This window comes from Lycium barbarum, chromosome 8, assembly GCF_019175385.1.
Source record: "Lycium barbarum isolate Lr01 chromosome 8, ASM1917538v2, whole genome shotgun sequence".
NCBI classification, from domain to species: Eukaryota; Viridiplantae; Streptophyta; class Magnoliopsida; order Solanales; family Solanaceae; genus Lycium; species Lycium barbarum.
In genome coordinates, this window is record NC_083344.1 from 125449284 (window position 1) to 125465962 (window position 16679).

General features: G+C 32.2%; 1 protein-coding gene across 1 annotated transcript; it reads left to right on the plus strand.

Moving 5' to 3' along the window:
* Positions 1 to 9702: 9702 nt before the first annotated feature.
* Positions 9703 to 14394, plus strand: LOC132607173 (growth-regulating factor 3-like). The gene is made up of 4 exons (XM_060321024.1): positions 9703 to 10061; positions 10166 to 10363; positions 11412 to 11730; positions 13695 to 14394. Exons 1-4 carry the CDS (start codon positions 9866 to 9868, stop codon positions 14110 to 14112), a joined length of 1131 nt encoding a protein of 376 aa, XP_060177007.1. The 5' UTR covers positions 9703 to 9865; the 3' UTR covers positions 14113 to 14394.
* The last annotated feature ends 2285 nt before the right edge of the window (positions 14395 to 16679 follow it).

Sequence of the window (16679 nt, forward strand, 5' to 3'; positions counted from 1 at the left end):
TTAAATATTCCAATCAAAGTGAACCATTATCATAGTGTTAACTCTCGTAACATCCACTATTTTTGTTTAAATTGAATGAATTACATATGAACTTGCTAATTGTCACTCAATTCTATTTAATAATTAACTAATTGAGATAATTCATATTTCAATTAAAGTCAACGATAGTATTTACTACTTGTTACATCTACTTTTTTTTTTTTAATTGATTGAATTAAATCAAAAGTTGCTAATTGTTACTCAATCCTATACTTAGCTAAATTGAAGCAATTCAATGTTTCAATTAAAGTCAACCATAGTGTTGACTGCTTATTACATTCACTATTTTATTGATTGAATTAAATTTAAACTTACTAATTGCTACTCAATTCTATCGAATACTTAGTTAAATTGAGATAGTTTTTATGTTTTAACTAAAGTTAATCATAGTGTTGACTACTTGTTACATTCATTACTTTTGTTTAGAGTGATTAAATTAGATCAAAACTTGTCAATTGTTACTCAATTTTATTTAATACTTGACTAATTGAGATAATTCAATTTTTCAATTAAAGTCAACCATATATTGACTACTTGTTGCGTCTACTTTTTTATTAAAAAAAAAATTTGATTGAATTAAATCAAGAGTTGCTAATTGTTACTCAATCCTATATCATGCTTAGCTAAATTGAAGGAATTTAATGTTTTAATTAAAATCGACCATAGTGTTGACTACTTGTTACATCTACATTTTTTTATTTAAATTGATTGAATTAGATCTAAACTTGGTCATTGTTACTCAATTCTTTTTTATACTTATCTAATTGAGATAATTCAATATTCCAATTAAAGTCAACTATAATATTGACTATTTGTTACATCTACTTTTATTAAAAAAAAAATTGATTGAATTAAATCAGAAGTTGCACGTTGTTACTCAATCCTATATAATACTTAACTAAATTGAAGGCATTTAATGTTTCAATGAAAGTCGACCATAGTGTTGACTACTTGTTACATCCTTTGTTTTTGTTTAAATTGATTGAATTAGATCTAAACTTGTTAATTGCTACTCAATTCTATTTAATACTTAACTAATTGAGATAATTCTATGTTTCAATTAAACTCAACCAGAGTATTGACTACTTGCTACATCTACTTTTTTAAAAAATGATTGAATTAAATCAAAAGTTGCTAATTGTTATTCAATCCTCTATAATACTTAGTTAAATTGAAGCAATTCAATATTTCAATTAAAGTTAATCGTAATATTGACTACTTGTTACATCCACTGTTTTGTTGATTGAAATAGATATAAACTTACTAATTACTACTCAATTCTATCTAATACTCAGCTAAATTGAGATAATTCATTGTTTCAATTAAAGTCAACCACTGTGTTGACTACTTCATCCACTCTTTTAAAAAATAATTAAAAAAAATTGATTGAATTAGATCTAAAGTTTCTCATTGTTACTTTTTTCCATTCAATACTTAAATAATCGAGATAATTCAATGTTTAAGTTAAAGTCAACCATAGTACTGACTACTAATTGCATATACTTACATGTACTTTTTTCTTTTAAAATTGATAGAATTAAATCAAAAGCTGTTAATTGTTACTCAATCTTATATAATACTTAGGTGAATTGAAGCAATTCAATGTTTTAATCAAAGTCAATCATAGTGTTGAGTACTTATTACATCCACTATTTTATTGATTAAATTAGATCTAAATTTACTAATTGCTACTTAATTCTATCTAATACTTAGCTAAGTTGAGATAATTTAATGTTTCAATTAAAGTCAACCATAGTGTTGACAAACTCTTACATCCATTTTTTTTTTAAATTGATGAAATTGAATTAATAGTTATCAAATTGTTTTACGTAATATTATATAATAGTACTTAGCTAAATTGAATCAATCCTATATTTCAATTAAAACCAACCATAGTGTTGAACACTTGTTACATCCACTATATTTTTTTTAAAAAAAAAGTTATTGAATTAAATCAAAACTTGCCAATTATTACTCAATTATATCTAATCTTAGCTAAATTGCGATAATTTAATGTTTCAGTTAAAGTCAACTAGCTGTGGCAGCAATGGCTACGCCCTCAAGCCTCCGTGTAGAGAGAGAAGAGAACGTTAGGTTTCAGATTAGATTATGTTCTAGTTGATTCATTTTTTCGTCTCAACCATACTGTTGACTACTTGTTACATACATGTTTTTTTTTTAAATTGACTAAATTAAATCAACACTTAGCAATTTTTTTAACTCAATCCTTATCTAACCTTAGTTAATTTGCACTAATTCAATTTTAAATCGAGCCATAAAACAAAATAGGCAAAACATCAATTTCCAAAAAAAAAAAAAAAACAAAAAACAAAAAAACAAAGAACTTTAGTCAAAATAAAAGAAAAAAAAAAACGAAATCTATACCCTTCTATTATATTGAAAACCATTAGTCTTATTAGCCGGTACAAAGTTAGTGAGAACCATTTGATCACCACCACGATTATTATAAGAAGGAAGAAAAAATTCCTTAGCCGTTAGATTGAGCTTGAATTTTTTCAACATGTCAACAATATGTTCCATATGATAATTATCTGATTTATCCAATGAAGATATTTTTGGAGTTGTATTTTTTTTTTAAAAAATAGGCATGCAAATATGTATTTTTTATCGGAATCTGCTTCATTAAACTTAATGAAGTGTAGTAGTGAAGAAAGTACGTACATATTTAAATTGAGTACATGTTCATTGACAATTTTTCAAACCTACAAAAAGAAAAAGAGAAGTCTCATTAGTACTATTGTTTATGGATTTGGAATAGGTGTATTACACGTTTTTTCTTATTGAATGTTATTGAGAAGAAAAAAGTAATTATGGTCTTGAAGAAAGAGAGAGTAAAATTTAAATTATTTTGACTTTTTCCTCTAACTTTTCAGGAAGGTTATCAATGAAATAGGAAAAAGAGGAATTTACTGGTACACCCTCAAAGGCCATGCGAAATTACATTAATACCCCTAAAAAGGTGGAGTTGTGCCAAGTTGTGTCATTTGTGGTTGTGCCAAATATATTTATCCTAAACTAAAAATGTGGTGGGAGATATTACAATTTGAAGTTTTTAGGACAAGATTTTTGCAAATTAAGGTGAATTCAGGTGACGTGGATTATTTGTCATAGATCCCACCTTATGATTGTACACAGCTGATCCAAGGATATTACCAGCTGCTGCAAGGAACTTTGACATTTTATAAGATTGTAATATCAAGAATTTAATACAAATACCAATCTTATAAATGACGTCAAAATTGTGTGTATATTTGGTATCCCCCCCAAAAAAATGAGCTAACTGGTTTGAGGTTTTGGTGTACTCAGATTTAATTTCAAACAAGAACTTATGCAGTTGTATGCTGTGGCAAAATCAAGAATTTTATAAACAATAGATTTTTTAAGATTAATATATATGAGTAAGGATAATATTGATATACATATATAATAGTATAATTTTTTGATGAAAGGTATAAGACTGATCATATTTCACTTGTAACTCTGCTCCTAGTTGTAGAGCATGTCTTTTTATCGATTATTCGATGATTCGTTATCTAGTTTGGCTACAAGATTGATGTACTCGGTACTGATATGGACGAAACTAGTATCTGAACTCTCTTTGCTAGTTTTATGTTAGAATTATTTTTGTGTATCGATATTAAATATGTTGAAATTTGTATACCTTTAGCTTTTTTGTATATTAACGTACTTCTTTGTATTTTAATTGTTTTGCATGAAAATTTCGACTCGGCCAATAATACTTGCTTTACGCAAAATGGAACAAAGATGATGCTGAAAGTACATGCATTAAACTAGAGAACATGCCCTATACGGTTGTTCTCTTCCATGTTTACTTGTAAAATGTTACTAGTACTCCTACTATACAGTGGCATTATTAATAGCAAGCTAACTTAATTACACTAACCATATCACATTGTTTTGTTAAGCATGTACATTAGGTTGACTAACTGAGATAATCTGATTATCTTCTTCACAGTGATCACCGTTTAAGTTGATTAAAGAAAATGGAACAGAAAGTGAGTAAGAAAACGTTAGTTGGTCACATCAAGTGAATGCACGCAACATAATAAATAAATATAAAGAGAGAAATGGACAACACAACAGTCTGCATTTACTGTTTCCCACCACCTGCTTTTCTGACACTTCTCTCTTATGTTTCCATCAATTAATATTTCCACTGATTGCCTTCTTTCCATTTACTTCCTTACCCCTTTCTCATTTTCTGCAAGTTAAATTAGCTTTTATTTACTCGTCAAGGTAAGTTTTTACCAATCGGAGAATAAAGTGATACTTCCATCGTCTCAATTTAAGTGTTTTAGTTTGATTGAACAAAAATTTAAAAAATAAAAAGTGATTTTTGAATTTTATGATCTTAAATTAAAAATATGTGTAGTTCTTCAAATCTTACGGTCTTAAACTTGTCATGTAAGATGTTGGAATTGAAAAACACTTTTGGGGACAGACGAAAAGGAATCGATGTTTTCGCATGCCATGAATTGTTGCGATTGAATGGATATAATCGATCACTTCACACTTAATTAGAATTTTCGAGCTTGAGCTATATAAATAGTACGGAAAATGGCCAAATATGCCCTCACGTATTGAAAATGCTTTAAAATTGTCAATATCCTTCCACTTACCATAATTGCCTTTAACGTTAAATTTAATCTTAAAATTTTCCCTCTTTTTATCAGAATCTGACGTGGAATATTTGAACTTTTGAAATAAAAGTGTGGCATTAACAAGCCGGCCCATTAACCAAAACCTGTTTTGAGAAAATCTCAACACTTCATACTCTTCATTCACATAATTGTCTACCATTTAGGATTCTTTAGACCATAAAAGTTTTGATTACCACAAGTCTTACAAACTATAAAAGCGTTTGAAATTAAAATCTAGGAACTGAACAGTGGGAGTTCAAAGGATAGGGCTTAGTTGCCTCTAGCTTGCACAAATGTAGTATCCTTCCAGTTTAATTCACAAAAAAATAGAAGTGGAGTGTGATCAACAAATTAATTACAACTGAAATAGGTCAAGTAAATAACTAAATATAAAAGATCTACTTGAAGACTACAGTAGAATCTTTATCTGTTATGCATGAGCACGGTGCCCCACTGATACTTCACATATATTAGAAGTTATTAAAATTTTATTGTTATTTGAATATCAATAAAGAAGAATAGCATATTAATAACGCACTAACAGACAGAGGCGGATCCAGGAATTTAAGATTTCGGGTGCCACACTATTTTGGGCTTCGATTTGGTCCATTTTGGGCTTCGATTCTGGTTATTCAGCCTTCCAATTTATATAGACCGACCGATTATCACACTATTTTGGCCTTTGACTTGATTTATTTTGAGCTTCGGTTCGAGTTATTCATCTTAGCTACAAGTATTTCTATTGTTACAATTTTTAACTCGTGGAAAGGCAGAAGTGTCGGCTTTCTCGACGCGTTCCATAGCCCAGTTCCGTAAACAAGGGAATGACCCAATGCATCAGTTGACTTAAACGAGTTGGGGAGCGAAACATTTTCCGTCCGTTTATATAGACAAACCGATTGTCACACTATTTTGGATTTCAACTTGATTTATTTTTTCTACTACCGCAATTCGAGTTATTCATCTTTTCGATTTATATATATATCGATTAAACGAAATAAATTAATAATTATGATAATTTTAAACAGAGCATAAAAATTCAATAGTATTACTAATATCAACAAAAATATATTATTCATTTATAATTGAGAGTTATGTTTTGAAGCTATCAACTAACTCAAGACTAATCAACTAGAACTAGAACTCAACTTAGATGCACATTTAGATATCAAAATAGAAAATTAATAAACACTATGAACAATAAAGAGAAGCAAGGATTTATAAAAATTTTAAAAGTCAATGTGACTCATTAGGGGAAAAAAAACCATCAGCAAGTAAATAAAAAGAAAAGAAGAAACAAGGAAAATAAAGTAAAGAAGAAGCAAAATAGAAAAAGAAAATAAGAAAAAAGGAGAACGAATCTTCTGTAAGCTTCTTAGAAAAGAGAAGTCTTTAAAAGAATTGGTGCAAGTTGGACTCGATCCAAGGTGCTGTGGGCACAACTTTCGACCCTTCACCAGTGGCACCAAACAACCATTTGTTAGTTAGGGTGCCATTTTACATATTTATATTATTTCCCATATATAATCACATATATATACAAGGTTTTGCTCGAGGTGTGCGGGTGGCGTGGCATCCCCACCCGCCTTACTAGATCCGCCCCTGCTAACAGAAATTTACTTTTGTGATTATGAAAACTTGTGTGTTGCAAATAATCTTAAAATGGTAGACAATAGTGAAGGAGAGGTTGAACTGTTGGGATCTTTTCAAAAACGGGTTTGGGTTAATGGGACAAGTTGTGAATGGATTGGGACTTTATAACATGCGGACCAATTTGACCTCTACTAATGTGGATTGGGTTTTCCACATATTTATTTAGTTTTTTTATATATTCCACTTCATATTTTGTTAAAAAGAGAGACAATTTTAAGCTTAAATTTGATATTAAGAACAATTACGATTTAATAGGCAGAAGGAGGAAAACTTGAAACCATTTTCAATACGTTAGGACTTCTTTTACCAATTTTTCGTACTATTTATTTTAGAACTCAAATCCGAAAGCCGTAAGTAAGTGTCAAGTGATCAATTCTATCTGCAACATCACAACGATTCATGTCATGGCATGCGAATAAATATTTATCAATTCTAAATAGAGAGTTATTAAATGACCACACCAATTTGACCCAAATTTGACCACACTTATGTAAAAATCACCATAACCTGTATTGTACAATTTTAAATTAAAATAAACTTTGAGAATAAAAGATAAAAATGACATTAAGTAAGTATAAATTATTAAATTTGACTTAAATAATCATATGAATTTATCCCATTTGGATCATTGTGGCCAAAAGACCTTTCTGTTCTAAGTGTGATTTTCTTGCTTCCAATTGAAAGTATGATAATTAAGTAACACACTAACACCTAGAGACACATTTAATGTAACGAGACAATAGAGGAAAATGGCACACTTGCCAATTGCCATTATCATGACATTCATGTGGAAGCTTGAAAAAAATACTTAGTTTTAGAGGCCCAAAGCTTATCATCTTAATCTCTGATAAGTAACACCTAGAGAAACATTTAACATTACGAGACTCAGGAATATCTTGATAATTGTGATTTATTAATTTAACTAAGAATTTGTCATCTTCTTTTCCTTAAGTTTAACATGGAAAGTGCATGGAAGCAAGAAAAAAGTTCAAAACAAACTAAAGGGCTCTTCCCTCGAACTAAAAGAACCTATAAAAAGAGTCATTAATTTCTCTCCTTCTACTTGCAATACAAGCTTACTATCGCTTCTTAACAAAGTTTTAGAACCACAGTAAAGTCGATAATTACTGCAAAAAAATAAGTTAAATATGATATATAGCTCCTTTTGAATTAATTATCTTGTTGATATTTCACAAATAATTCATGAATGTATCAACAAAAACGATGCGAGGTTGGAAATTAAAGCGAAAACAAGAGACTTTTCATATCATTTCCACGAATGCTGGAGTATCACGTAAATTAGTAACACCAATTTTTTAGTTAATAGGAAAAATATTGATTTGCCTAGCTCTGTGCTTTGCGAAAGATCAAGATTTACCTTTCGTTAATAGTTTAGCTCAATTGAGTTCCTGTCTTTAAACTTTTAGCGCAGCTAAAAATATCCTTACTTACGGAAAAGGTCCATTCTAATGTACAACCAAAATGTGACATTTTCTGATACCAGTAGCACTTCTTTTCCTTTTTAGCTCAAAACAATAATTTGCCAAGCACAAGGCATCTAATAAAAATATCATGTTTGCACCTAATAAAAATATCATGTTTTAGTTATACAAAGTAATTGAAGTACATCAGAGTTTAAAGATGAATGTTTCTCTAAATCCCTGATGTGACAGGTACAATGCACAAACATGGACATGCAAAAAAATGTCTATTGCCATAGAAACTTTATTCACAGAACTTTAAAAAATTTCTATTTATCATTGGCTATTACCAGATAAAATTGTCCAAACTCCAAAGTGAAATTTGTAAATTAAAATTGACATCTTCCTCGTCTTCCTCCATCTGACCAAACCTTTGTAACAGCTTATGAAAATTAGACAAACTCTGATATTTTGGCTGAAATAGAACCTTGCATTTGTCAGCTCCCTTAATTTTCTTGATTTTTTCTCTTTCTGTCTCACATTCTCTAATGTTTCAGTTTTTGACTCGTAGCCAAAAAATAGTGAAAAATTGTTTTGTTGAGCCCCAAACAGAACTGAGCCTCGAAATAATACACATTAGTCATAAACTGTAGCTACTGCTTTTTTGGGTTCACTTTCCCATAAGACTTACAGCTACAGACACATGCAGCAGAGCTTGCAGAAACTTACACACCTAAACATTTTGTTAATAGATATTTTTTGTCTGTCGTGTTTTTTTTTTTCTCTCTTTTCTCTCAACTGTCTTGTCTCTGACTGTCTTTCTCCCAAGTGCCTACTAAGCTTTCCTAAAAGTCTTTTCATTTCTTTTACTTTTCTCAAATGCCCACTGGTTGGATGAACAGTGGCCACCACAAACAAGGTTTTTTCTTTTGGGCAAGTATATCCGTTATTTGATTGATCGCTTCTATTAATTTGAATTTATTTTGCAATACTAAATTGCATAAGTTGCGCGGACTCATCACTTTTGATGTCATATTAATATCAGATTCTTTAAAAATGAACTATTTTTTAGAGAATTCAATACACATTTATTATATTTTTAAAAAATTTGAGCAACATGACTTTTTATTATCAAGAGTTCGCTACCGGACTCAAATCCAAATTCTAGGAAAAAATGGAAATATTGTATTTATCTAACCATATTCCTTTTCTTGTTACTGTGACTTACCATATTCTTCGAACCTAGTAAGGAAGAAAAAGGCTTCTTATCAGGTATATCCTTTCTGTGGACTCAATCTCAATTTTAAAGAAATTTCATCCATCCAATCGTAATATATGATAATTGTCACATATGAGATCATTTTTTTTTTTAATTTAATCATCTGTTGTTTGAAATTGGTAACAAGATGAATTTTGAACCTAAAATAATTCAAAATGGCAAATTTATTTCCCCATAACTGATATTGAACTCTTTAACACTTCGGGCAAGCGCATGACTTATATCTAGAGCGAGGACAATATAATATATTATAGGAGTTTGATTCTAACTAAATAATTAGTAAGAAAAAAGATGTTAATCCTAAGTCGGCTCCAAAAGCTAATTTATAAGGTGTTGATTGTTGAACACTCTATAAGGAGATTTATCCATTCCACCGCCATATGTGTGTGACTTTAACGCAATTTTATTGATCCGTCTATTGAGATTCACACCATGCAAAACGTGCATGAAAATTTTATTCCTCTGTACTAAAAGTGATTCAACTCTAAGGCTCCAATTTAAAGTTCCTGATTAAAGATGAAGGAACTTTTTACCATTTGGTTATAGTTATTGCCGTATAGTGCAGGTTTCCCCGCACTCGACCCTGCAAAAAGACATAAAAAGAAAGGGTCCACACAACTTCCTGCAAAACAATAAGCTTTTCCCAACTTTCTCTTCAGAGTTTTCTTACACATATGCCGCACATTAATATTCTTATCATCCTCCAACTAGCTCAAATAAAACCAAAGTAAACAAAAAAAGATCCAATCTTTATTTCTCTTTACTCTCTCTCTCTCTCTCTCTCTCTCTCTATGGACTTCAATCTGAAGCAATGGAGAAACAATGAGTCAGAAAATCAAGAATCACCAGCAAAGTTACCAAGACTTCACCTTGACTTTCACTCTGTTTCTGCTGAACTTCCATTGTTTGTATCTGAACCAACAACAACAACTACTACAACCAAATTTTTGTCAGATTCAACAGCCACTGCCACCACCAAATTTCCCAGTAAGTTACAGAATTAAACACCCTTTTCAAGTTTCTTGCTTCCAAGTTCAGTTTTTGTGCTAAACTAGCTGTTCTTGTTTTTTTTTTTTTTTTTTTTAATCTAGGGATGGGGAGTGGTTACTTCAGCTTGGCCCAGTGGCAGGAACTTGAACTACAGGCTTTGATTTTTAGGCATTTTATAGCTGGTGCACCTGTTCCTCATGAACTTCTTCATCTTGTTAAGAAAAGTATTATTACTTCTTCTGCTCCTTCATATTACTTTTCCAATCCATATCAACAGTATCCTCACTACCAACAAGCTTGTGAGTTGCTTTCTTTTTTTCACTTTTTACTCTGCTTAATTTTTAACTGGCTGTGGAAAATGGTAATCTTTTGCTCTTCATTTTGATGTATATATATGTCGACTCTTTTGGTGTTTCTTGGTTTTTATTTATTATGAAAATTTAGTTATAAAGTTGTGTTCTTGATCTGTGTTTCTTAGTCTTAATTTTGCCAAAGTTTTCAAAGACAAAGCCAACTCAAACTCAACTTTCCTTAACCACTTACAAATAATATTTCCCTAACATTTTTGGACCATTCTTTTATTAAAAAAGAAAAGTAAAACCAAATCCAAATGACTCAGTGTTAATGTCTTCATGTAGTTGATGACATTCTGGATATATAGACTGTTATAAGCTTAGATTAAAGAGCTCAACCGATCTGTACTTTTACTGTATTCCAAGAATATTTCTGGCTTATTTTTTGTTGTAAGAGAATTGTTGGATGGCATTAATTGTTGAACTATAAATGATGTTTTCAGTCAGAGTTTAATTTCTGTAAATTTGTTAGTACAGAATTATTTTTACACTATATCACCTAGAATATAATTACGTTTAATGGGCCAAAAAAAATTGGATTAATAACCTAGCAAATAAAGAACATTTGGTTACTTGCTACAACATCTTGAAATATCAAAAATAATTGTGGTCATGTTGCTCGGACCTTCAATAAATATTGTTACACTAGTGTCGCATTCTCCAAAATGCATAGCTTTCGGAGGATTCGACTAACACCTGACATTATTTCTGAAAAATCCGTGCGCCACAAGATTTTAGTGGGATGGATAAGATCCCTTCATCCTTAATTAGAAATCTCGTGTTCAAGCCCTAGGAATGAAAAGAAATCTTAGTAGGGAGCGCTTTCCTCTTTAATAGCTTTGCACTGCATGAATTTGGATTAGTCGCGCTAGTAAATTCCAAATACTATATCATTATACAAAAATATGTCAGTGTATATGAGTTAAATCAATGACCTCCAAGATTAACAGATGTACTGGCTGACTAATTAACAAATGTTATGTAAAATTTGAAGTGATGCAGTCAGGGTACTGGGGAAGAGCAGGGATGGATCCAGAACCAGGGAGGTGTAGGAGGACAGATGGGAAGAAATGGAGGTGTTCAAGGGATGTAGTGGCTGGCCAGAAGTACTGCGAGCGCCACGTTCACCGTGGCCGCAGCCGTTCAAGAAAGCCTGTGGAAATTCCCACACCTGTTAGTAATGGTGCTAATAAAAACACCACCACCACTGTTTCTCATCAAGCCTTTGCAAAAATGGCTGGTCATGCTGCTGCTCCTCATTTTTCTCTATCTGGACATTCACCTACAATGGATGCTCTTCATCTCAATCAAAGGTATAATTTTGAATGCTGGATTTTTTATGTTTTGAGTTTTAACTAGTATACACTGAAATATGGGATAGCAATGTAATGGGTTAAGAATCATGAGGTCGTAGGGGGGAAAATTTATGTCGCTTGGACTCTTCAAACACGTAGACGGGTGCGTGTTGGATCTTCCAAAAATAGTGCATTTTTAGGGGATTCGACACAGGTAGAACAACATTTTTGGAGTCCGAGCAACATTGGCAGAAACACTAGGTGCTTTTTCTCACATCTGTCTAAGCCGTGGTGGATAGAGTTAGCCGATACTTGTGCTAATAGGAGGTAGCAGCTACCCATCGAAATAGTCGAGGTGTATGCAGGGGAGCCCGAAAACGACAATCATTATTTTCCTTTAAAAAAAAAAAGAGAACTACTTCGTCCATAAAAAGTAAAATTATTCTTAAAAATAAGACCCGTTACCTACTCTACCCTATGGTGTTAATTTCTTTTATATATAAGTGAATCTTTTTCTCTTTGCATCTTTTTTGTTATTGTAAACATTATATCTGCATCTTCAGGCCTTTTTATTTTTATTCTTTTTTGGTTATTTTTCGTGTGGGGGGGGGGGGGGGTCTGCCTTAATGTATATCTTCTCACTTTATTTATGAGTAGCTTTTTTCTAGTGAATAAACACTCTATATATCTCTAGTGAATGAATAATTGTGCAGATGCTACTTTTTTTCACTGTTTATTTTGCAAAAGAGATTGACGAGAAGTTCAATCATGCATTAAAGCATTGAACTTTACTTTTTTATTTTCTTGAAGGGACCAACAAATATCCTCAATTATTCCTTTTTTTTTCCACTACCTCCTACAAAGAAACATGTTTGTATATAACTGTTAAGTGGATACTTGTCTCCCAATAGGGAGAAAAGCTAAATTAAACCTTGATCAAAGGGTTCCATCTTCTCCAAATTCCTTTATCTTATCTTGTCTTTTTCCTTTTTGCCTCATTGATTAGTAGGGTCTACTTATTAAATTTTTCTTGGATTATTAGAATCTATTGAAGATATTCTTGGCCCACTTTGATTTTCTTTCTATGAACCCTGCCCTTGAATGGTGGTGGTAGTTGTGTTGGGTCGGTTGTAGTGGTGGGTGGTATATATTTGGGTGGAAAGAATTTAATTTACGGGTTGGGGCGGGGCGGGCACGGGTTTTTTAAGTTATATCGGGTAATTAATGGTGGAATTGGGGATTTTGTCAACTGAGGGGTATATTTGTGTATTTTCTTAACGGAAAGGGTATATTTATCTACTATGACTAACGAAAAGGGTATATTTATCTACTTTGACTAACGGAGGGTATATTTAACTATTATACTAAAGTAGAGGGGTATATTTGACCCTTTTCCCTTTTTTTTTTTACTACTCATGGACGGAGCTGGTGAAGCACAAGCTCCGTCCCTGAGTAGTACAAAAAAAAAAAAATTAACAGTAACCCCCTTCGCACGAAAATTATAGTGTATAGATAGGGTCAAGATTATTTTATATCCATATATAATTGATGCTGAATCCTTTTGAATTTTTTGCGTGTTTAATGCTTTTTAATTGAATATTTAGTGAAAATCTTGGCTATATGAAAATACCATACAATCCAGTTGTTATGTGTAATGGTATTTGTGGGGTAATAAGGAATTCCCTGCTTTTTAATTTGAATATTTAGTGAAAATCTTGGCTATATGAAAATACCATACAATCCAGTTGTTATGTGTAATGGTATTTGTGGGGTAATAAGGAATTCCCTGTCTTTAGTGTAGTGTAAAAATCTCTACTTTCTTTTGTCCTGTGGGGTAATAAAGAATTCACCCCATCCAGTTGTTGTGTGTATCTGTGTACGTTAAAAAGAGGTCCCCTGTTATGCTAGATGTTTTTTACAGCTTTTTCATCAATTTGTCCCCTGCTTGATTTGGGCTGGGCTGTCATGATATTGATTTGTAGGCCATCTGAGTCCACCAAAAAGGGTCCACCACTAGAAGCCCAAAAAGATGTATCTGGTAGTGATGGTAAATTATCCAATGGCCAAATCCTACGCCATTTCTTTGATGATTGGCCTAGACAACAACAACTTCAAGAAGGTGACAATGCTGCCACCAGCCTGTCCATTTCAATGCCTGGTGGGGGTAACCCCTCGTCCGACTTCTCGTTGAAGCTCTCGACCGGTAATGACTATGACTCGGGCCCTCAGCAAGTCAGGAATGTTGAACGGTCTACATGGAGGACGAGTCACCAAGTGGCCTCGATGGGCGGGCCACTTGCTGAGGCCTTAAGGTCATCAACGACTAGCTTGTCCCCGACAAGTGTGTTGCATCAATTGGCACGAGGTAGCACGTCGGAGGCCAGTTATATTAGCACTTGATTTTTGCAAGTGTTGTGTTGATTTTTCATGACAAAGGTGTTTTTGAACTTTGTTGCTTTTTGTCTGTGGCCGTGTTGTTGTTCATTTTTCTTTTGTGTTGCATTCACTAACTACTATCAGCTGTACAAATTTGCATGGGATGTCTGGTGTGTTTATTATTGGTTTGAGTTGATATCATGAATACTTTGGCTATTTTGTTGCCAAAGTCTTGCATTTACTATCTATCGTCTTTATGTATTCGGAACTTTTTGTACTAATAAACGCAGTCCCCCACTAACTTTCTCTGGTTGTCCCTTTTTGAAAAGTTCTTTAGTAAGGAGTAAATGATATTTCTTTCAAATTATTTCTCTCGTAAGGTATGAATTTTTTAGATAACGGGAAAAAAATCCTTTTTTTTGTGCGGATTGTGTGGTCTTTAATTTTTGGCCTTCAAATTGGTGGTGGCAGAGGATAAAAATTAAAGACCACCAATTTGAGGGACAAAAATTAAAGACCACCCCAGCGAAAGGCAATCCTGCAAATTGCAAAAAAAATCTGAGCAAACTAAAAATCTTATGAGAATTTTAAAACACGGTCTAAAATTCTGCAAATAATAGCACACATTAGTTGACAATTTTTTTTTTTAGTATAAATTTGAGAAATAAACGACAATTATTAGACCCAAGTCTAAAATTATCTGGGAGCTTAATTTCTTAAGGACTGTATTTGCACAATTTTTAAAAAAGGGACAAAATTTAAATAGAGCCTAAAAAGGGACATTGCGTAAATCAGCTTATTTCCCATAACAATTAGGCATTTTTTTTCCGCAGATTGTACTTTTGGGGCGGTCTTTAAATTTTGTCTCTCATATTTATGGTCTTTAAATTTTACTCCTCACATTTGTAATTTTTAAATTTTACCTTTCATATTTGTGGTCTTTAAATTTTATCCCTCATATTTGTGGTCTTTAAATTTTGCCATTTGCTTGAAAAGGTGGGCGAATACTTGAGGTTCTGAGTTTGAATTCTCGCTCAGGCATAAAATAAAAGAATAATTTCGCAAGGCAAGGTGGGGGGCGTGTATGTAGGATCCGGCATAACTAAAAGTCTGTCTCATAAGGTAGAACTTTTTCATAAGGCATAGTTTATGGGGCAGGCTTTTAGTTAAGGCATAACCAAAAGTATGTCCCATAAGGCACAATTTTTCCTTAAGGCAAACTTTTAGTTATGGCTTAAGAAAAAGTTTCACCTTATGGGGTATACTTTTAATTATGTCTTATGGGACACACTTCTAGTTAAGGCATAACTAAAAGTATGTTCCATAAGGTGGAACTTTTCCTTAAGCCATAACTAAAAGTTTGTCTTGAAAAGTAAAAAAATAAAATAAAATAAATATATATATATATATATATATATATATATATATATATATATATATACTATGCCTCAAGGCAAAGTCTACCCCCTCTGCTAGACTTTTAGTTAAGCATAACTGAAAGTCTGTTGGAGGGGTAGAGAAAAATTCAAACTCTGCTTTGCGATTTTTTTAAAATTTTTTAACTGAGCAAGAGTTTAAACCCGAAACCCATGAGTTTTAGACGAAGGATAAAGATTAAAGACCGCCCATTTGAGGGACACCCCAAAAGAAGAAGGACAATTCTGCGAATTGCCCACAATCAGGTCGATCCAAACCTGTCTCATGGCCCAAATTAATAGACAAGCCTACAGCTTCCTTTACCTTTTGAGTTATCTTATTTTTGTTTTCATTTTTCCCACTCTTTCGAGGATGGATGAAGATATTTTCAGGCACTTGATGCTTATACCATATAAATTAATTTGATTTAAAAAATTACATAATAAAGTGATAATAAACATTAATTAATCAAAGACTAAATGGTTGGTAAGAAACGATATAGTTGCATCTTTTCTTGCTTAGCAGAAGCAAGGAGAGGAACATATATTTGTTTGTTGTTTGCGTCAAACAAATGAAAGCAAGATGTATGTCTTGCATAAGAACTTTTATGACTTAATCATAATTAATTCATATATATTGTTAGTTTAGAAGCAGTCATTAATGCTTACATTAGGGTAGGTTGTTTACATCACACTCCTCGGGATGCAGTTCTTCCCCAGTCCCGCTAACGCGGGATGCTTTATGCACCAGAATGCCTTTTATATATTTTTAGTTTATTTTAAGGTTCGTATTGGTTAAACTAATTTATTGGCTTATTGGCGTGAATATCAAGTGTAGATATTTATTTATTTATTTTGTAAATAATTTAGCGCAAAACTTGAAAAGAGACCATCATTTCTATCTTCAATTTTGAGCCGAAAAAGGGATCAACTTATAATGTATCCGCCTATAGTTGCACACGACATCACTTACAAAGATAGTCAAATAGCATATCGAATAACAAATTTTGAAGGCTGTTACAAGTGTTAGAACTTAACCATATGCCTAATAGAGAGATGACTTAACCATATGCCTAATAGAGAGATATTTTTCTTCACAGATATTATAATTTTACTCCATGTCACTTGATTTAGCCAACACTTGGACATATTTGCTGACCTTTTATGCATAAATTA